The 22,861-nt window shown below is 38.1% G+C and overlaps 2 protein-coding genes across 3 annotated transcripts; both read left to right on the top strand.

Moving 5' to 3' along the window:
* Nucleotides 1–5,655: 5,655 nt before the first annotated feature.
* Nucleotides 5,656–8,803, top strand: LOC121777196 (GDP-mannose 3,5-epimerase 2-like). Of its 2 annotated transcripts, XM_042174373.1 has the most exons (8): nt 5,656–5,803; nt 6,642–7,052; nt 7,281–7,374; nt 7,460–7,589; nt 7,716–7,848; nt 8,105–8,312; nt 8,378–8,541; nt 8,614–8,803. In XM_042174373.1, exons 2-7 carry the CDS (start codon nt 6,643–6,645, stop codon nt 8,531–8,533), a joined length of 1,131 nt encoding a protein of 376 aa, XP_042030307.1. In that variant the 5' UTR covers nt 5,656–5,803; nt 6,642; the 3' UTR covers nt 8,534–8,541; nt 8,614–8,803. The 2 variants fall into 2 exon arrangements, with proteins under 2 accessions (XP_042030307.1, XP_042030306.1); XM_042174372.1 differs by having other exon boundaries at nt 8,378–8,803.
* Nucleotides 8,804–11,835: 3,032 nt separating this feature from the next.
* On the top strand, nt 11,836–14,765 carry LOC121777197 (GDP-mannose 3,5-epimerase 2-like). The gene is made up of 7 exons (XM_042174374.1): nt 11,836–11,971; nt 12,823–13,233; nt 13,319–13,412; nt 13,496–13,625; nt 13,717–13,849; nt 14,173–14,380; nt 14,453–14,765. Exons 2-7 carry the CDS (start codon nt 12,824–12,826, stop codon nt 14,606–14,608), a joined length of 1,131 nt encoding a protein of 376 aa, XP_042030308.1. The 5' UTR covers nt 11,836–11,971; nt 12,823; the 3' UTR covers nt 14,609–14,765.
* The last annotated feature ends 8,096 nt before the right edge of the window (nt 14,766–22,861 follow it).

The raw sequence follows: 22,861 nt of genomic DNA, 5'->3' as shown, positions 1-22,861 counted from the left end.
GACCTAGCAAGTAGCATCGACATGCAATTAATAATATGGTTATGTATGTTAGTGTCCACAATGGTGGCCTTCAAAGGCCACCAAATGTGGCCCGGTCACCATTCGTGGCTCTCTTGTGGCCTTCACAACGGTAAAAGTCAATATTAACTAACAAGAGCCACCAAATGTAAAAAATAACAAGGGCCACCAAATGTGGCCCTCTAAAAAAAATTTAATTTATTTTCTTTTTGGTTAATGCTATTTTTTAATTTAACTATATTAAATTTTTTGTAGACTAATAATTTGTGGATCAAACATGATTTAATAAAGTTACGAATTATAGATAAATTTTCGTCGTATTTTTGATAGGGGAAAATTCTACAACGAAAATTTTTAAAAAACACAACATAAAAAGATTAAAAAAACGCCACCGCTACCTACTCGGTTGCGTCATCGGAATCCGGCACATCTTCTTCACCTCCTTCACCGCCACCGCCGCCGACACCGGCCCCACTGCCGCTTGCTTCGCCCGTCGCCGACCCAGCGGGGAAGCCCAACTTCGACCTCAACCTAAGAATGAGGTCGTAGTACATCATCTTGGTGATCGGGTCCGTCGACTTCTCGTACAAGCACAAGTTATCCTGGAGTTGCTTCATCATCTGCACCTCCAGTGTTTGAGTCAACGCCGCGGTCGGTGTTGAAGGGTGCGCTGTCGTCGCGCTCGCCCGAGAGACTTGGGAAGCGGATCTAGCTTCCCGGATGGCGGATTGTTGGCCTTGCGGGCGCTGGCGCCTCGACATTGTCGAGGGGGGCTCATCTCTCACATCGTCATTCAGGTCGAATGCACGTGAGTCGGTACCACTGCTGTAGGTGCCGTCGGCCCCGGTTTTTGTCCGCTTCCCAGTATGACCGGTCTCATCGTCGCAAATCGCCTTGAATTGAGGGGAGTCTCGGAGAAGCATGTATTCATTCCAGTAGGTGAACTTGGGCCAGTTTTCAGTATTAAACAACTGATACGATAACGCCCGTACGTCGGCTTCGCTGCGGCCGCTTTCGGCATTCTGGAGCTGTCTCTCGTAAATGTTCCTGAACCTCTTCACAGCTCTACTGATCTGGCCGAACTTCTTCCGGATTTGGCCTTCATCACGGGAGGCACTGCCTTCTGGTTTGAAGCTGTTGTACACCGTCAGGACGCGCCTCCAGAAGCAAATGTCGGTCTGATCCGTGCCGATGACCGGATTCGTCGTGACCGCCTCCCAAGCCCGCGCAACAGCGAGGGATTCGTCGTCGTTGTACTTCTCGCCCCGCCGATCACCACCGCCTCGGCCACCGCCGGTCGCCGGCTCTCCGTCTCCGTCTCCGCCTCGCCCACCGCCGGTCGCCGTCTCTCTGCCGCCTCGCCTCGCACCGCCACCGCCTCACCTTCCACCGCCGCCGCCGCCTCGCCTCCCACTCCCACCGCCGCCGCCTCGCCTCCCACTCCCACCGCCGCCGCCTCGCCTCCCACTCCCACCGCCGCCGCCTCGCCCCCCACCACCGCCGGTTCGGCGACCCCCGGTGGGGGCCTCCATCTCCACACTACCGGATGTCGGGGTCTCCGGTGTACCCATCAATTGTTCCCATGTGAATCTATCAGATTCAGACAGAGGAGACTGAGAGTATTGGAATTGGGAGGATTGGAATTGAGAGGATTGGAAGTGCTGGGACGGGTTGTTGATCGCGTCCATATTCGGTCGGTAGTCACCGAACCCCGATGGTTGGCGAACCAAGTTCCTCTGCTGGGATGGCTGGACCCGGAATTGGGGCGATTGCGGACTCCACGTCTGATTGGGGAAGTTGCCGTATCCCGAGTCTCCATACCCCGGGGAATTACCATCTCCACCTTGCATTTTTTGTAGTGTTTGAAAGTGAAAATGAAGGAAATGGAAGTGTACAAAGATGTGGAAAAATGGAAATGGGAGGGAGTGTATTTTTATAAAATAATTTTCGAAAATAAAAAAAAAATTCGGCGGCCCAGCCGCGTTTTGCGGCCCGCTGCAGTGGAGGGCCGCGGCTCACACGGCTCAGCCGCGTGAAGGCCGCGGCCGCGGCTCAGCCTCGTCTCTCGCCTCAGGGCCCCGGCTCTCGGCTCTCTGCAATGGGGGGCCGCGTGAAGGCCACGGGCCGCGGCTCCCAGTGCATGCAATCGATGCTCCCCAACATCCCTGGAAAATGATGTACAGTCCCGTGCATGTCCATCAGACGTTGGCAATCATCAGCCGATGGCTTCCGTAGATACTCTCCCTTGAAGATATCCTTAATGCCCCTGCAAAACTGCCTCAACGTCTGTAGGGCAGTCGTTTCGCCCATCTGTAGGTATTCGTCGAACATGTCAGCGGGCCCGGCATATGCAAGCTGTCTAATTGCCATCGTACACTTCTGGTATGTCGACAAGCCGGGTCGGCCGGAGGCATCATATCGCAAGTTGAAGCACCTGAACCGCTGCGCCAAACACGTCGCTATATGGACGAAGAGACGTTGCAACATTCTGAACCGCCGACGGAAAATTTCTGCCGGATAACGGGCGTTCTCGTTGAAGTAGTCTTCCATCAACCGGCGGTCAGCCCCGGTATGATCACGGTCGAAAAATCGCCGATGATAGAATGGCCGAGGGACTGCCACCGCCGCCGCCGCCTCCGCCGCATCTTCCGCCTCGTCGGCTTCACGTTGCACCGCTGCAACAAGGTTTTGGAACTCCAGATCTACCGCTTGTTGGAATTGTTCATCGTCGGAATCCATAGTTCCAAGGTTGTATTGAAATTGGAAGGAAAGATTGGAGGAAAATGGAAGTAAAATAGAGTTGGAAAAATGGAAATGGAGGAAAATGGAAGTAAAATGGAGTTGGAAAAATGGAAATGGGAGTGTATATTTATAAAATAATTTTCGAAACTTAAAAAAAAAAAAAAATTATTCCGCGGCCCAGCCGCGAAACGTGGCTCGCTGCAGTGGAGGGCAGCGGCTCCCACGGCTCAGCCGCGTGAAGGCCGCGGCCGCGGCTCACCCTCGGCTCCCGGCCCTGCGCCCCGGCTCTCGGCTCTCTGCAATGGGGGGCCGCGCGAAGGCCGCCGGCCGCGGCTCCCCCATTGTGGACACTCTAATGTTACCCTTCCATCAATTTCATCTAACCTTCCAACTAGTGGTGGATATATATCGGATCCAGAACTTAATTTTTAGGGGATCCGATGTAAATTAAAGAAAATAAGATGGAGTATAATAATGAGTATAATTCTAATTTTGCTAAATTTTTAAAAGTATCTCAAAACGACATTGTTTGATATCTTTTATCTTTAAAGAAAAAAAAGCGACAGACTTGAGGGTGACCATGGCGTTTTAGCCGACTATAAGAGAAAATTAAGCCCGTGTCGTGGTCTTAGGATGGCCACCCCCTCGATCCCTAATGTGCCACTGCTCTAGCATAGGCTTTCTTTTCCAAGCTAAACACTCCATTTTCTGCCATATTGATTGAATTCATATTCATCCATGATGCTGGTTTCAATTCCCTGTATGGGTTACTTTTTCTAAAGTGAAATTCACATAAGTATTAATTTCTTAAGCATCCCTCTTGATTAATTGTATTCTATGATAAGACTTGTATGTTTGTTTGTTAATTGGTTGCCTATTTAAGTTATGAATTATGAGGAATTCCAAATCAAAATTTTCCTCTGTTAACAAGCTTCCACTGATCCACATTGATTTCTTACTCAAAAATTAAGTGACAAAAAGAAGAAATTAATTATAAACAGAAGAAGAACTCTGAAACAGTGAAAAAAATGGGGTGATATTTTGCATGATATATACTACTCCTTATATAGGATAGGGACGTGCATCAATGCAGTTTGAAACCGGCGGACTAACCTGATAAATTTAAAGGCCCAAAATATTTATTTTGATGATTCTAAAATCAATAATAAAGGTTAAGGATGTGATCATCAATTATACTATAAAACTATAAATTATTAACGATTTGATGATTAAATACCATTGTGAATTATAATCAATAACTGACACGACGTCGTATACGGAATCTGGGTGGTAGGGTAATCCTCTCCATTATTTGCATTGTCCTCTCACTTTCCTACTACTTTATTAAATTTTACAAATTCGAAATTTCCCAACTACTATGATATCATTGGAAAGCAATGCAAGACCAACAATATAAAAAAATGTTCATAATCGAAAACCAAAATCATACATATGATGAGATCATATTTGTAGTATTTGAAAAATATCTAACTTATCCACAGAATATATAACTTTATTTATTCAAATTCATGAAGATTGGTAAAAAAAAGAAATTTAAATTTATTCTCAATTATTACATGACAGAAAAATTGAGGTGAAATTTTATCTAATATGAAAACCAAGAATATTATATGTAAACATCACCACCAGTGAATTAATAATGTCATCTATTCATAAACAAAACGATGGCGTTCAATTGAAATATATATCATCAATATTTTACACATAGCTGGCCGTGTGTTTTTATTGTGCGATAATTGAGCATATATCTAAATGTCATTATTTTCTTACTGTTATCGGATAGTACATTAAAATTTAATCAAATTTTATGATTTTTCAACAGTTTACTCTTTATTTTAACTCCCATCTTTCACATGGCAGCTAGTTATAAGATATAGGATTATATAATTAATTCAAAAAAAATTGTTAGTGAATCGAACTAATCTTGAGCAATTCAAGATTGTCTAAAAAAAATCTAAATCAATTCTGAGCCAATTCTACCGCTAACGTTGCCTAAATGCGTTTATTTGTTCCTGATTTAAGGTACACTATTTAGTTTATTAGATTCAATATTTTAATTAATAATTTAAAAAATAGACTTTCGCAATCGTACCAAAAACTATGATATTGATACACCAACTATAATCCTATATATAGAAGACCCAAAGAGCATTTAGATATCTTATATTGTACGTGCTTACATCACGATTAGTTTTTTATTTTCGAAGTTTTTGGTGCATGAGAAATTTTTTTGTCTTTACTTCTAAAAGGACAATTATTTGGTGAGATTAATCATTGTCAAGTTGTTAATTGTTCGTCAAATCAATTTGAGTGACTACTCGATGCTTGGAAGTGCGATATCATAACGTCTTTCTCTTTAACTGATATCATACGAGTAAACTAAGAGAGAATAATGTAGAGGAGAGTCTTTTTATATTATTCTCTTTTTTACTTTATTTTTTATCCACTTTAATTATTATAGTATTATTTTTTTGAAACACAAGTGAAAAAATAAATTGTTTTATATTTAGTGGGACAGAAGGAGTATTATGTAAATTGATTATTTTTATGAATAATTCATAACTGATTATTTTTATGAACAATTCATAATGTTAAACTATAAAAAAAATTGATTGTGAACTAAGACAATATTAGTGATACTCATAATGATGATATTTGAGAAATGTGAATAAAAGTAAAAGTTGTAGTTTTTATATAAGCTTTCAGTCATTCAATAAAATCAATCTAAAACATTAAATAATTCAATAAGTAAAAACGTAAATAATTTTTATAAATCGCTAATAATAGAACAGAAGAATAGAAATAAATGTGGTATCAGTAAAAGTAGAAAAGAAAAATACTAGTAGTAATTTTTTTTCCAAATCAAAATCATATCTTTATAGGTCCCGTACAGTTTCTGACCACACAATTTTGGAAAATAGCTAATGTTGTGTGTATATATTGCGCTATCATAGAGCAGATAGCTTTTAAATTCAAAGATAATTGTTTGCAGCATTTTCCTGTATCTGCATATCATCTTGAGGTAATTGATTCTTGCCCCTTTAATTCGTAAATAGTTTTTCATTCATTTTTTGTGGTTGATTGTTTTCGAAATTCATGCCTTCTGCGTGGTAATCTGTTTCTTAATTTGGCAGTGAACCTCAATTTCTTAGTTGGGTTAGGTAAAATTCAGGCCTTGCGTTTCTCTGTTTTGATTAATGGGTGAAGTGATGGTGGCTTAGAATTCCAGTAGCTGTTTTCTTCATTCCAGTTTATGTGAATTTGGCATTTGAATTTCTAGAGGCATTTTTGTTATGTGTTTATGCTGTGAAGATGAATTGAGTTGTGTTTAGGAATTTTGCACTCATTTCTTGTTCTGTGTTGTATTGAAAGAAGTTGTGTGAGCTGTTATGAGTCTGTTGATATGCATTATCTATGTAACAAGAGTAATTCCTTGTTTTCCAGCATCATGTAAAGTTGAATGCCTAAGCTTTCATCGTTTATCGTTTCCTTTTCTTAATCATGTTAGTTTGATATGTCTTAAGTTTCTCTTTGATGCTTAGGAAAGAAATTGTGTAACCTTTGATGATGAAGATTTTCAATAATTTGTAATGCTTCTACTTATGTTTATTCTCTTAGGAAAGAAAGTGAGCCACATCCGCCCCCTAAAGTTTGAATCATGTGATGAGTTATAATTATGTGGTGTTTATTCATTTTGCTTGTCTATATCTTTCGCGGATTGACTTATTCATTCTGAGTTTGGTGTTATCTCTATTTGGCTGTTCTCAACCTCTCTCTCTCCTCTTTGTAGATTTGGCTGTGGTTTATCTTGCTTTGTTTAATTGGCTTGGTTGGTAAATATTAGTCCGTCCTGATTGCAGAATGGGAACTGTTGGTGAAACCACTTACGGTGCGTACACCTACCAAGAGCTGGAGAGGGAGCCATACTGGCCCTCGGAGAAGCTCCGGATTTCCATAACAGGAGCAGGTGGGTTTATTGCCTCTCATATTGCAAGGCGTCTGAAGAGCGAGGGTCATTACATCATTGCTTCTGACTGGAAGAAAAATGAGCATATGCCCGAGGACATGTTCTGTCACGAATTCCATCTTGTGGATCTGAGGGTGATGGATAACTGTTTGAAAGTTACTGAAAAAGTTGATCATGTGTTCAATCTTGCTGCTGATATGGGTGGGATGGGATTCATCCAGTCGAACCACTCGGTCATCATGTACAACAACACAATGATCAGCTTTAACATGATTGAGGCTGCTAGGATTAACGGAATTAAAAGGTCTTCTTTCTTAAAACTGATATCTTTCACATAGAACGTAACTTGAAGTGAATAATCTTCATTTTTTTATGCAGAACATTTCAAATTTGTTATAGACAAAAAGATTCTTGTGCAATTAAACTGTTCCCTTCTTTGACTTATATGGTGTTGGTTTCATGTGCGAAAATTGATGCGCTAAGATACACATCTGAAGAAAAGAACTGAAATGGACTTACTTTTGGGGTATAGGTTTTTCTATGCCTCTAGCGCTTGTATCTATCCTGAATTCAAGCAGTTGGAGACCAACGTGAGCTTGAAGGAGGCTGATGCATGGCCTGCTGAGGTTTTTTCGCCTCCTATCTCGATTAAATTGTTTTTACATTTTATTTTCCATTACTGACATGATCGTATATTGGTGATTGGCGTAGCCTCAAGATGCTTATGGGCTAGAGAAGCTGGCTACTGAGGAGTTGTGTAAACACTACAACAAGGACTTTGGAATCGAGTGCCGCATTGGAAGGTTCCATAATATTTATGGTCCATTCGGGACATGGAAAGGTAAACTAGAATGCTAATCATTGTTGTTGACATGGAAAGGTTTTCATCTCCCCCTTCCCCAAAAACAAGAAACTAAACAAAAAAGAAAAAAAGTTGTGTAAGATCTAATCAAGTGTTGCTATTTAGGTGGGAGGGAGAAAGCACCAGCTGCTTTCTGTAGGAAAGCACTCACTGCGACTGATAAATTTGAGATGTGGGGAGATGGCAAGCAAACACGATCGTTCACCTTCATTGATGAATGTGTTGAGGGTGTTTTAAGGTATGAAATTTGCCTAAAAAGTGGAGTTCCGTTTCATTGATATTTCACTGCTGAATGATAGTGTGATTTTCTTGTTATTTGTTCCTTTTTTATTGTTTGGAGTTGGTGTTTACATAATTTGATACTTACTATAAAAAGGGCTTTTACTTCTCATGCTACTTTAAGCTAAAGGATCCAGGTGGTATATCGTTTATTTATGAGGTCCGAGTTGCTTATCTTATGGAGTAATTATATGTAACTTTGGCCCTATTTTCAGATTAACAAAATCCGACTTTCGCGAGCCTGTCAACATTGGAAGCGATGAGATGGTGAGCATGAACGAGATGGCTGAGATTGTACTGAGCTTTGATGACAGGAAGCTCCCAATCCACCACATTCCCGGGCCAGAGGGCGTGCGTGGTCGTAATTCAGATAATACTCTAATCAAGGAAAAACTTGGTTGGACACCTTCTATGAGACTTAAGGTACCATTATCCATATTTTCTATCTTATCAACTTCCGTTTCATCTCAAATCCGACATCTCCACAGGATGGATTGAGGATCACATACTTCTGGATCAAGGAGCAACTGGCGAAGGAGAAAGCTAAGGGCATCGACCTCTCCACCTATGGTTCGTCCAAAGTGGTGGGGACGCAAGCTCCTGTTCAGCTTGGCTCACTTCGTGCTGCTGATGGCAAAGAATGAAGCAGAAGGTGCGAAAAAACCGCCCATCCCATGTGCCCATGCTTCGTTCCGTATTATGTATGCCTTTAATTGTCTTTCAGGCTCTTAATCAATCCGCCTTCTTTCCATTCGAGACTTCGAGTTCGGTGCATTTCCATCTAATAACACATGATATGCTTGTATTGTGAAGCTGCAGCTGGTTCATTCTTTGTTGTTCAATGTTATTATCTCTTCTGTATGAACATTGAATCTATTGTTGTTATATAGGAGTACTTGCTTTATTGCTCTTCATTTGTTCAATGCTTTTCGTGGGCTACGATTTCACGATGTGTGTATTATGCTAAATATGGAAGGTGAGTTTGTCACAGGTTTGAGATTAATTAAAAGGTTAAGCCGATCTGTTCTGAGATTTAACACACTAATATATGCTACTCCAAATATTAGCATTCTCTTAACAGCAAAACAACAGGTAATAATAAATGTAATACAGTAATGAATAAAAAAAAGTAATACGTAATAAAGCATTTTATCGGATTTTCCCAATCGCTTTGCGAGTGAGAAAGGCACACTTACTATTGAATAATGTACTGTAATTATTATTTTTTTGTTAAAATAAAGTAAAATAGCGGGAAAATTGCACTATACATACAAAATGTTTTATTTGTGTTTTAAACTAATACATCATGTTTTAAACTAAAATTGTCACACCAATCGGAGCAAATTTACTACCGGTATTAATGATATTAATTGTAATATTTATGATATTAATGTATTGAAGTATTGATTAGCCTGTTAATTTCTCTTGTTTATTGGGGAGCGCACCACACTAACATCTCTTTAACTATTTCAAAATTAACAAAAATGCCCGAGACAATTGATAATTAGTTAGAGCATCTACAATGGGACGCCCGATGGCACGCCCGATGCGTGCCATCGTCCGCCCCGTTGTGGGTGTCCGCCATCGTCCGCGCCCTACGCCCATGCCCGATGCATCGTCCGCGGTTGAAGCGCGGACGATGACATATCGTCCCCGCCATCGTCCACTCCATTGTGGGCTCGTCGGACGATAGGCTATCATCCGCGCCATCAGGCGTCCCATTGCGGGATCGACGGACGATGGTCGCGGGCGATGCCACACGTTTTTTATTTTTGTATAAATACTCATACCCCACCTTCATTTGTAACGTTTCATTTTCACGATTTCACTCTCGAAACTCACATTTTTATTATTTCGACGAAATGGATGCAAGTCCCAACAGTCCGATGTTTGGGGAGGCGCGTTGGCCGGGTACAGAACCCGACTAATATCTGCCGTTCGACGCCAACGCACAGTACGATCCCGAATTCAGCACGGAATCGTACGGTTTGTCTGACATGGAGCCGTCACCAAACCGACCCGTCGCCCCCTCCCGACGCGCCGCCGCCGCCGACGATACTCCATCTGCCGCCGCCGACGCCACCCCATCCACTTCCGCCCCCGCGAAAAAGAAGCGGAACCGACAGCACGCGCAGAATTTGCCACCTCTGAGAGTATGTGAAGAGTACGCCCCCGGCCGTACAAACTACCAGCCGGATGAAACCCTCGTATTTGGCGAGGTGTTGGGTGATATATCGCAGGACCCGATATTCGCGAACAACCAGAGGCAGCAGGCGTACATGGAGCGCATCGTCAAGCGCTACAATGCGGTGAAGCCGCCGAGCGCGTACAAGCGCCAACGGGAGCAGCTCCGCAAGCACTGGGACCAGGTGAAGAGACAAATCAACCTGTTCTCGTCGGAGTACGAGAAGTGCGCGAGGGAGCAGGGGAGCGACGTGCGCACTAAAGCGTTGTTGTCGTACCAGTCCCTGTACGATGACTTCAAGCACGAGGCCATCTGGCCGCTCTTGAGGGACAAACAGAAGTTCAAGGCGGGATTCTGCACACAGGGGCGACAAAGAGGACGAAGAGCACCGAAGCTGGTGGTTACACGAGCAGCGAAAGCGGAACTCGTCCGGTGGACCTCAACCGGACGTACATGGAGGACGATTGTACCGGCACACCAATGTCCTCCCTGCGTCCCATAGGCGTCAAGGCTGCGAAGGCCAAGGGGAAGGCGGCGGCGACATCATCCTTGACTGCCTCCGCGCCATCGCCGATCCCGGCCCCGAGCGCCACGGCTGCCGCGTATGAGTCGTTGGCAGCAACCTCGATGGCGAAGACGTTGTTGCAGACGCACAAGGCCTTCAAGAAGTGTACGGACCCCGCCGAAGCCGAAATTCCCCGGGGGTTGATCGATGAGTTGCGCCGAAAGTTGGGAATTGCGTAGATTAGCCAACTTGAATCGTGTAACTTTTGTGTATTTATTAATGCAATATTCGCCGGTTTTTGGTTACTCGTTGTGTTTTTAAATTAGTTTGCATTATATATTTGAAAACATTTAAATTAATTAACAAAACAATATTAAAACATATAGGGCGCGTCTTAGAGCGCCCCCTCGTGGATGTCCTAATTACAATATCATATATATATTGGTCAATTTACTATACCTAAATGGCTAAATCTAATGGCCTAAAATTTTCAACACGATACGAATACGCACAAATTTAATAATTTATGGTCAAGTTTTATTAGGTTCGTGTATGTATCGAGTCGATCCGTTACTCCTTTTTTATAAAACTATATTCCTATTTTAATCTTATCATTTACGTTCATGTAAACTGATATTAAATTATGTAAATCAGATTCGTGTTTTATTATTTCGTACCTCGTTCTAATTTAATCGCCAATAATTCAAAGTACTTTTTGTTACTTTTAAAAATTCATTTGTGTTATTGTAATTATTAATAGCTTGAAATAGTTTTATCAAATCACCAATAATGTCAAGGGCAAATAACTAAAAAAACTACTTCTTCCGTCTAAAAAAAATTGACTAAATTTATCATTTTGTGTCTTCCACCAAAATTAGACCAATTATAAATATGAAAAATTTTAATCAAATACCAACCCTGCACATTATTCTAAATGTGGACATCACAAATACATTAACACTACTTCCACTACCTTTTTCTCATCTCTTACTTTACCATGCGCATTAAAACCTATGTCATTTACAACTTTGTCTATTTTTATGGACGAATGTAGTATGAAATTTAGTCAAATTCCAGTATATCACGTAACTTCATAAATGGCCGATAAAATCATAACTTTGACGATTTTCTGAATTGAGTGACTTATTTGAATGGGGGGAAATTGATTAATTGAGGAAAAAGTACAACAAGAAGAACAACACATAAATTTATTTCTTTCAAAAGCAAAATTATCTTTATAAGCCCCCTACATTTTATGTCCTCACAATTTCGGAAAATGGCTTCAGTTGTGTGTATAAATAGCGCAATAATAGAGCACATATCTATTCGAATTCAAAGATAATTATTTGCAGAATTTTCCTCTATTCGCATCTCTACTCTAATCATCCTCAGGTAATTGATTCTTTCCCAGTTAATTCCTGAATAGTTTCTCTTTCATTTGTTTTGTTGCTTGTTTTCAAAATTCATGCATTTTACGTGGTAATCTGTTTTTTAATTTGGATGAAACCCTCAATTTCTGAGCTAGGTGTTGTAAAATCCATGTCTTGTAAAATCTGTTTGTCTCTTTTGATTAATGTGTGAAGTGATGATGGCTTTGAATTCCAGTAGTTGTTTTTTTCATACCGGTTTGAGTGAATTTGTCATTTGAAATTTGAGCAGCATTTTTGTTTTGTGTATATGCTGTATTTCTTGCCAAATAACAAAGTCCAATATTCGTTGATGAATGGAGTTGTGTTTTGGACTTTTTACATTCATTTCTTGCTGTTATGAGTGTTGTTATGCCATTATCTATGTTGCAAGAGTAATCTATCAACATGTAAAGTTGAATGCCAAAGCATTCATCATTATTCTTTCTTTTTTCAATCGTATTGGTTGGATATGTTTCAGGTTTCTCTTTGATCCTTAAGAGATAATAACTTTGAATAAACAACTATTCAATTATTTTTAATGTTTCTTGTTATGTTTATTCCATTCCCTGTAGGAAGTGAGCCACCTCTGTCCCCCTTAGGTTTGAATTTTTGAAGGACTGGTTCGAACCATGTGGCATTATTATGCTTATGAATCATGTATTCGGTGTTTGTTCATTTTACTTGCCTATATCGTTTGTGGATTGACTTATTCAATATCAGCTCTGTTTGGCTGTTCTCAATGTCTCCTCTTTCTGTAGATTTGGTTGTGAAGTTTTTATCTTGCTTTGTTTACTTGCTTTTTGGTTGGTAAATATTAGTCCATCCTTATTGCAGAATGGGAACTGTTGGTGAAACCACTTACGGTGCGTACACCTACCAAGAGCTGGAGAGGGAGCCATACTGGCCCTCGGAGAAGCTCCGGATTTCCATAACAGGAGCTGGTGGGTTTATTGCTTCTCATATTGCTAGGCGTCTCAAGAGCGAGGGTCATTACATCATTGCTTCCGACTGGAAGAAAAATGAGCATATGCCTGAGGACATGTTCTGTCACGAATTCCATCTCGTGGATCTGAGGGTGATGGATAACTGTTTGAAAGTTACTGAAAAAGTTGATCATGTGTTCAATCTTGCTGCTGATATGGGTGGGATGGGATTCATCCAGTCGAACCACTCGGTCATCATGTACAACAACACAATGATCAGCTTTAACATGATTGAGGCTGCAAGGATCAATGGGATTAAAAGGTCTTCTTTCTTAAAACTGATATCATTCATCTAGAATGTAATTTTGAATTCAAGAACTGAAATAGACTTTAATTTTGGGGTATAGGTTTTTCTATGCCTCCAGCGCTTGTATCTATCCCGAATTTAAGCAGTTGGAGACCAACGTTAGCTTGAAGGAGGCTGATGCATGGCCTGCAGAGGTTTTTTCGCCTCCTATCTCGATTAGATTGTTTTTACATGTTATTTTCCATTACTGACATGAGCCGAATTTTGGTGATTGTAGCCTCAAGATGCTTACGGTCTAGAGAAGCTGGCCACCGAGGAGTTGTGTAAACACTACAACAAGGACTTTGGTATAGAGTGCCGCATTGGAAGGTTCCATAATATTTATGGTCCATTCGGGACATGGAAAGGTAGACTAGAATGTTTATTATTATTGTTCCAAAAAATAGAAATTAAGCGAATAAAGTTGTGTAAGATGTATATCATGTGTTGCTATAATAGGTGGGAGGGAGAAAGCACCAGCTGCATTCTGTAGGAAAGCCCTGACTGCTACTGATAAATTTGAGATGTGGGGAGATGGCAAGCAAACACGATCGTTTACCTTCATTGATGAATGTGTTGAGGGTGTTCTAAGGTATGAAATTTACCCAATAAGTGGAGTTTCTTGCATTCAAATATCACTGCTGAATAATAGTGTGATTTTTTGTTATACCATAAAACCGAATAATGCTGCTGGGTAGAGAATTTATTTGATCTTTTTCATTGCTTGAAAGGAGAAAATAACCTTCAAATGCCTCAGATGGTACATATTCATTTGTTATGTTTTGGTGTTTGGAGTTAGTGTTTAGATATAAAGAAGGCTGCTTTTACTTTTCATGTTACATTTAGCTAGAGGTTTCAGTTGGAATATAGATTATTTATGCGGTCTGAGTTGCTTATCTTACCGATTATTTTCAGATTAACGAAATCTGACTTCCGGGAGCCTGTCAATATTGGAAGTGATGAGATGGTGAGCATGAACGAGATGGCTGAGATTGTGCTGAGCTTTGATGACAAGAAGCTCCCAATCCATCACATTCCAGGGCCTGAGGGTGTCCGTGGTCGAAACTCAGACAACACTCTAATCAAGGAAAAACTTGGTTGGGCACCTTCCATGAAACTTAAGGTACACTTATCCATATTTTCTCGCTTATCTACATCCATGTTATCTCGTTTCTTATTCCCGACATTTCCACAGGATGGATTGAGGATCACATACTTCTGGATCAAGGAGCAACTCGAGAAGGAGAAAGCTAAGGGCATCGACCTCTCCACTTATGGTTCGTCCAAAGTGGTGGGGACGCAAGCTCCTGTTCAGCTTGGCTCACTTCGTGCTGCTGATGGTAAGGAATGAAGCAAAAGGTGCAAAAAATCGCCCCATCCTATTTGTTTTATCCTCGTTCCGTATGCTGTATTCCTTTAGTTGTATTTCAGGCTCCGAATCCTCGTTCTTTCCATTCGAGTTCAGTACATTTCTATCTAATAATCCAAAATGCTATTAAATGCCTTTATCTCTCTTGTCTGAAGAGTGAATCTATTGCTGTTAAATAGTTGCTTTCTTGATTGGTACACATAATGCCTAATTGCTCATCACTCTCTAAAGATGGTTTTAGTAGTTAGCTGTCAAAGTCCAAAATGGTAAAAGTTTTTATGTTGATAGTGAAGTGGTTGATGTATCAAGAGTGGTCCAAGAAACTGCAACTTTGATGAGCCATTCAGTTTAGATAAGGCTTTGAACATCTAGATGTGGCATATTGACACCCCCACACACATATGTATACACTGAATGTAGTTTTGGAATTTTGTTATAGATTGGAGAATGATTATATAATATGAGTAAATGGTCGATTTTGTCCCACCAATTGGTGTGTTTACCAAAAAATGTCTCGCAAAAAACATTTGGCTATCGGAATATCAACGTGACAATGTGAATTATACGTCGATTACCCAAAATTACACGTCGATTACTCGATTGACGTGTCATTTTGGCTGTCACGTTGATATTCTGATTGCTAGAAACTTTTGCAAAACATTTTATTCCTAAGAATGAAATGATGAGTACTAACCTTAAACAGAGGGACATATTTTTACTAAAAACCCAAACAATAAGACCTGTTTACTCTTAAATAATTGACAGAATGTAGGGTGTAGATCAAGTATGATAAAATAAAACATCTGGTAAAGTTGATTTATTTTATCAATTAGTATGTCTTACCAATCAAACTACAAGCATGATAGAGTAAGCTTACCCTTTTGGGATTAGCCCAATTAATGATCTACTTTAATTAATGGATAAACTTTCGAGGTGCTATAAATATATATGGTCTTTTTTAAATTGATTTTTAAAAAGAATCTTTAAATTGACTCAAGCAACAAATTAATGCAAAATGGCCCGTATAGAAATTGAGTAATTATTACAGTTTATATATCTTATTTATATTACATTCTCTATTGTAAGCAAATTGTTAATATTGTGAAAACTTATAGATTTGAAAAAAAAGTTGAGATCTTTGAACCAAGAAATTCTGTTAGCTAAGAAACGGTTAATGTTTCAGTTTTTGTGTAAGAAAGAAAGCAAAAAGATTATGGTCCTAATAGATGAAGCCCAAAATGAACTTGTTATGTTAAACCTTGTTTATTATAAATAAAATTCTTAACTTGAGTAGTAATCATAAAATCTGATGTTCAACAATATCAAATAGATTTACTTTAAATATATTGAAACTGTTTGCAAAAAAATATAGTACTACTATTAGTTTGGATTAATTCATCAAATAAAATTTTCCTTTGATCAAATCCAATTTTTATATGTCACACTTGCGGAGTAAAGTAAGCGATATAAAATTTGATCAATCATTAATTGCTCATGAAATATTTAAATCAGAGTTGGCTTATCAAATAAGTTCTAACCCAATTAATTAATTCGCACTTAAATGATTGCTGATGATCTACTGGCTGAATTTGGTGTATTTAACAACTATTTAGTTCCTTAAGAGTTGGTGAAGATATCGAACCTAAATATACCTTCCTTTTATCTAGTTTTCTCAACCACCCCAAGATAAGTACAAAATTGTTTGTTAATCTCAATTAGTTTAGTTAATCACACGTTAAACCTAATATTTTTATGTTTATCTTCTTTAGAAAATGACCTGTAGGGACCGTCGATTCTACATAATAAATCCTTTCAAGTCTAGTAAAAAATCGTTTTAAACTCAATTTTTTACCTTTAAATAAAAGGGAATGAAATAATTAAATTATTTACAATGTACTATTTTCTCTTTAAAGTTGTTGATTTTACGGAGACTAGATTGTACATACGGTCTTATTCATTGAATTGTACTTGATACATACATGAACTTCTTTCTACGTGAGATATGCATCAATAATGAAACCATACTCCATCACCTTTTCAATTTCAAAATTTTACTTCTAAGAAGTGAAAAAAAATATTATCTTAGACTAGGTTATAGATTAAATCTCATACGTAAAAAGGTTAAATTAATGAGGCGTGTCATTATTTATAGTATATTATCTTGAACAAGTTAATCCTATCCTACACTTCACCATGGATTAGGGCTTAATTTATTACGACACCTACCGTTTATTCCCCTAGTGTACTTTGCTTGATGTTTGATTATCTTGAAATTTAATTTTATACATTTTAATCAACTTGTCACTATTTTACTAATAAATCAAGGTATCTAATCAAAATCCCAAATAATTGACGTAACAGTTACGACTAAAGCTTGATTTTAGGGGTTAGGACAGGTTTTAATTAGATTGGTTAATGGTAAGGCTTAATTAATATTCAACCATGTTATCATCGATCATATTGACGTATTTATATCTATTATAATCACACATGTACGTTAGTAATTAATTTAGTTATGCCACGAATCAATGATCATACTGTCAAATTAATTTAGTTATGCCACGAATCAATTATCAAACTGTCATACTTTTTAAAGTGAAATTATGTTTCCAAGTATTATATTTATATAAATTATTTAGATTGAAGGATCGATTACACAATAGGAATTGTCATATTTTAATACAAACATTTAAAATATCATAAAGGCATACTACACTACGTCATTGTTGATTCACAGTTAATTTAATAAATTTTATATAATACACTTATTTTTGTTATTATTCAAATAAATTTAGTACATTGCGAATGAGATTGTGAATTCTCCATCTATTCAATTACAAATAATCATAGTAATATACATAATCGCAACTACTCCACACTCTTTATGAATTATTGCATATATTACTCACGCAGCCACACTGGAGAATAAGACTGCAAACATTAAAATACCAATTAATAGATAAAACAAATTAATTGACTATACTAAATATGTATATAAATTGAGTGATATATGAGCTAATAAAAATAATCTAGCTAGTAGTACTTTATTTTGATTTAGTAGTAGTAATAAATTTTGAGCTTATTTAATCATCTTATTTATTAAATTCTTAACTATATGTTTTATCAATCTATTCTAATTTAGAGTAAACGCCTCCAAAGCTTCTTCCTTCTTCTTAGCTTTAAGCAATTTACTATCCATAAAAACTTGATAACCAATTAATATATCCGATCACTAGTATTACGAAATTCAAATGACAATTCCCCAAATTCAAGAAAAATGAATAAATGTTTCAAAAAATAGAATTAATAAATGAATGAATAAGAAATTGTAATTATTGTGCCTATCAAGCCTCTCTAGTTGGTCAGGTAAAGCCTGATATGTTCCAACTCAATAATATGTTCCAACTCAATAATGATCCAAGTCAATAATGATCCAAGTCACAGCTCAAACTTACTAGTAGTATTTTATTTCATGTTTGCCTAGTTCAATTTTTTAGTTTTCCATTCCAAATTCAATTATGCTACATGCTATTCAGCAGACCAGTCTAATTTCACTCCTTCCATCTTTAACAAGTATTCTCATTTTATCATATAATTAAAATTTTCCTTTAAAAAAATTCATTTCGTATACGAAAGCTACTCACCACAAATGACTTTTGATTCTCAAAATTCGTTCATTGGATTCGTTCACAAACAAACTAGCTCAGTAACGTCGAGCACAAACGACAAAGTGCAGATAAATTAACATGACTTTCCTCCTATATAGTCAGTAGATTATCAAAATTCATTCATTGGATTTGTTCACAAACAAAAAAAAGCTTAGTAACATTGAGGACATACGACAAAGTACAGCTAAATTAACAAGACTTTTCCCATATAGTCAGTAGATTTTCAAATTCATTCATTGGATTTGTTCATAAACAAACAAGCTCAGTAACATCAAAACGCAAACGACAAATTGCAGCTAAATTAACAAGACTTCCCCCTATAGTCAGAATCTTTATAGTTCTGAGTCATCTAAATAATTTAAAAAGTGGAGTAAAATATTAAGCACATATATGAATAAGTAAGGCCTCGTATTACCCTAGTCCTGTCAAACTTGCCTAGTCAATTCCTCCTCACACATGTGCCAGGTCTCACACTTAGCATCTCATGACGATGTTGTTCTAATGTACTCCCTCCGTCCTTCAAATATTGTCTCACTTTAATCCGACACGGATTTTAAGAAATATAATAAAAAGTAAGTTGAAAAAATTAGTGGAATATGAGACCTACTTTTATATATTAGTTTTATAATAAAACGTGAGTATGAATAAGTTAGTGGAATATGAGTCCACTACCAAAAATGGTAAAAAGTGAAATGAGACAAATTTTATGGGAAGGACGAAAATAGAAAAATGGGACAAACTTTCAAGGACGGAGGGAGTATATAAATGGATGAGATTTTCTAAAAAACCTTAAGCCAAAATAAAAAGTAGAGTTAAAATAAAACAAAGTAATTATAAATTACATAATTTTATCTCATAAAGGAGTGGAATGATTTATTTTTTCTCAACTCTAAATTGTAGTAAGAGCATCCGCAACGGTGGCAGCCGTCGCCACCGCCGCCCGCACCGCTGGAACGAATGTGTCTCGCCCCCGCGCCAGCGAGCAGCTGACGTGTCGCGCGGCGATTGGGCAACGGCATAGCCGTTGCCTTTAAATGTTTTTTTTAATTTAAAATCGGTTTTTAATTAAAAAACCGATAAAAAATAAAAAAAAAATTCACTTCCCAAAAAAATTATAATCGTTTATTACCGTTTTTTACACTTTTTTATTATTTTTTTATTTTTTCCCCCCAAAAATACACACTTTCATCTATAAATACCCCCATTTTCACACCCAAAAATTCATATCAAGCTATACAATTCTCATCTTCATTCTCCAATATTCATTCTCATCTTCATTCTCTCATATCCATTTTCATCTTCATTCTCTCATACCCTAACAATGTCCGGCCAAGGCGATGACAACCCGCACTCTCACGGTTGGAACCCCGAATGGTTTGGTGCACAACCGTTCCTAGTCCGGAAACGGAATATTCGGCCCCTCCTCTCACCCAAGATTCGGTCGTTCTGGGTGGCTACCGACCATACCCAATAGACGACCAAGGTGCCTTCGAAGGGCGATACGGGTGGACACCGGAGCCTAGGCCGACCGCCCCCTCCCAAACTCCGCCGGCTCCTACTCGTAGCGGTGTCCGAACACCGTACACTCCGGCGGAGATGGATAAATTGTTCAAGGCGTACTTCGAAATCTCCGAAGATGCGGCGGTTGGCACGAACCAATCCGGCGATCACTTTTGGTGGAGCGTCTCTCGCCGGTACAATGCAAACCGGCCGCCGGGAACGATCGAGTGCAACGAGAGTACGGTGCGCAACTGCATCGGCCGAGCCAACGAAGAAATTGGCAAGTTCAATGGCTATTTCCTCCAGGAGTCGCAGAATGCCGGGAGCGGCCGGATCGAGGTCGACATCATCACTGCTGCGCTGAGCACCTACCAATCCTTGAACGGTAAGTCATTCAAGTACCTCAACGTTTGGCAGGAAACGCGGTTCCACCCGAGGTATATGGGAGGCGTAACATCATCCTCGAGCGGCTCCTCCAAACGGTCAAGGTCGGTATCCCTATCCGACTCCGGCTCCGAAGAAGTGGCTAGCCAACTCACCGGAGCTTACTTGGGTAGCCCCGACGCCGGACCAAGCGGTTCCCAACGCCGACCGCAAGGAAGGAAGAAGGCGGCGGCCGACCGCCGGCGCTCCGCGACTCCATCGGCCCCCGCCCCCGAACCCGCACCTTATGTTCCACCTCCACCTCCGAACAACTCGTTGTGGGCCCTTTTGGCCCAACTCAATATGGCCGATAGGTCAACTATGACCCACACGCAACTTCAAACGCACGAGGACATGATATTGGGTCTCAAAAAACAATTGGGGTTGGTGCCGCAGGATGCGTAGTCTTCCTCGGGTAATATTAGCCAATAATCATGTAATTTTTAATTTTTAGGAGTTTAATTATGTAATTTTTAATTTTTAGTATTTTAATTATGTAATTTTTAATTTTTAGGATTTTAATTATGTCTTTTTTATTTTATTTGTAATTTGTAATATTTATTGTGGTTTTTTAATGAATTTTAGTATTATGGAAATGTTTTTGTGTAATTGAATTTTAAATTAATTGTGCTCGTCCTTGCGGAAGAGCACAGCTGTGGGTGTTGTGCTCTTGCCAGATAGCAGGCAGAAAAAGTGGGGTCAGGCCCACAACCGTGCCGCTGGCAAGAGCACGGTTGTGGATGCTCTAATAACTTTTACAATTTGATTCAATTTTGACATAATATATCAAATTAAAGATCTTTAATTTTGAATCCATATTAAATATTTTATAATAATCCAAAATTCATAAATTTAGTAAAAGAAGCTCAACCTTAAAGTGCTTGATATACTGCCCATGGCCCCATATACTACAGCCGATGTGACACGGTTTTAAATATGAAAATGACATTCTTATAAAATTTTCCAAAAACTCCCTTGTGGATAAAGATTATAGCTAATTAATTTTGACAAAAAAAGTTAAAACAAGTAATCAACTAGTACTATTATATAGTCAAACATTAGTACCACTAGAGGTGTGACCAAAATATAATTTCCAAGCTTCTTCAATAACTTCCCTACAGTTGAAATCCCTGTGGTTACTTATGGTCTTGCCAAACCCTCTGTTAATATCATATTTACACTTCACAAGCAACCTCATGAAATATAAGGTGAAGGGTTGCTTTCCTAAAGCCATTATTATTGTCAAACTTTAGAAAATTGTTTTTATTATTTGCTTTGTTAACATAGAGAAAAAGGGGCCCACACCTACTATATTTTTAAATAGAAGAAAAAAAAAACATAGGAGAAAATAACCCCACAATTCTTAATTTAGCGCTGGCTACTTGGGGCCCACCCACTCTGCTTATGACAATATAATGGATTACACAAGCCCCACACATAAATCATTATTCCTTATTTTTAAATCTACAAGAAAAGAAAATACTATTCCAAATGATGAAGTATTTAAATGAATAAATGTATGATTGGATAATCCAATTATTTAAAAATAATGTGGAGCTATTTTATTCTGAATTATTGGAGTCTTTTAGATTTAATAGGTTTTTTTTTACCAACATGCTCTATTCTAACTGGGTGTCAGATTTTTTTTAGAATTAATTTTTTGGGATAAGAAAAAGAAAGTGGGGAGTGGTTTCAACTTTCAACATATGAAGTGATTGGATGAATTTAATTTGGTGGATTAATTGGGTTAAAAATATCCAGGGAATATGCTATTTTGAAGATGTAGCCAAACAGAGGCATATACGAATTGGGGTACACAAAAGTTGCAGTATGGGAATAAATAGTGATTAATGTTCAAAATAAGCAGCTTTATTGTAAGTATAGTGTATGAAATTGAAAAGATTCATAACTTTTTATATTGGGGTTATTAATTGATGTGAGATCTTTGAATGATGTTTCATAATCTATTTTATTTTTATTTATTTTATGTCGATTTTCGGTATAGTCATGATTTTTTAGTTTCTTGTCGATATTTTTATTCGTAATGATATTTTTCCCTTTTAATGCATGTTATTCAGTCATGGATTTATTAATTAGAAGTTAGAACCAAATACAAAATTGAGAATCTTCACATTTTCTTCCTATTTTAAAATCTTTTGGCCTAAAATCAACTCGTAGAAATTAAAAAAAGTATAATGATTTTATTTCCATGCTACTTTCAGTAATGAATTGGACGAGCTTATAATAATTGAGAGTTCAAATGTCACTAATATTTTTTAAATCAAATATGTTATGTAGGAGTACGATTTTTCTCAATGTGGTTTGTTGCAAATGTTTAATCCTTCAATTATTAGTTTAAAATATGAAATTTCCTTTAAATTTACATTAATAGACTCAATAAATTTCGACGAATTTCCTCGACAAATACAAATAAAAATCTACCAAGAAACCTTGAAATCCAAATTCCAATCAATTATTTTTTTGCCTGTTGCAGACTGAATTCCAATTCAAGTCCTGCCGTACTGCAAAATTAGGTATTCTGTAAATGTAACATCAATATTAATTCAAGGAAGGGACAAAACTCTTAATTAATCTACATATATAAGTACTATAGTCCAATATTTCGTGTCATTGCAAATAAAAA

The sequence above is a fragment of the Salvia splendens genome, chromosome 18, assembly GCF_004379255.2.
Source record: "Salvia splendens isolate huo1 chromosome 18, SspV2, whole genome shotgun sequence".
NCBI lineage: Eukaryota > Viridiplantae > Streptophyta > Magnoliopsida > Lamiales > Lamiaceae > Salvia > Salvia splendens.
Note: the sequence above shows the minus strand (reverse complement) of the source record. Positions and strands in the feature narration are given on the sequence as shown.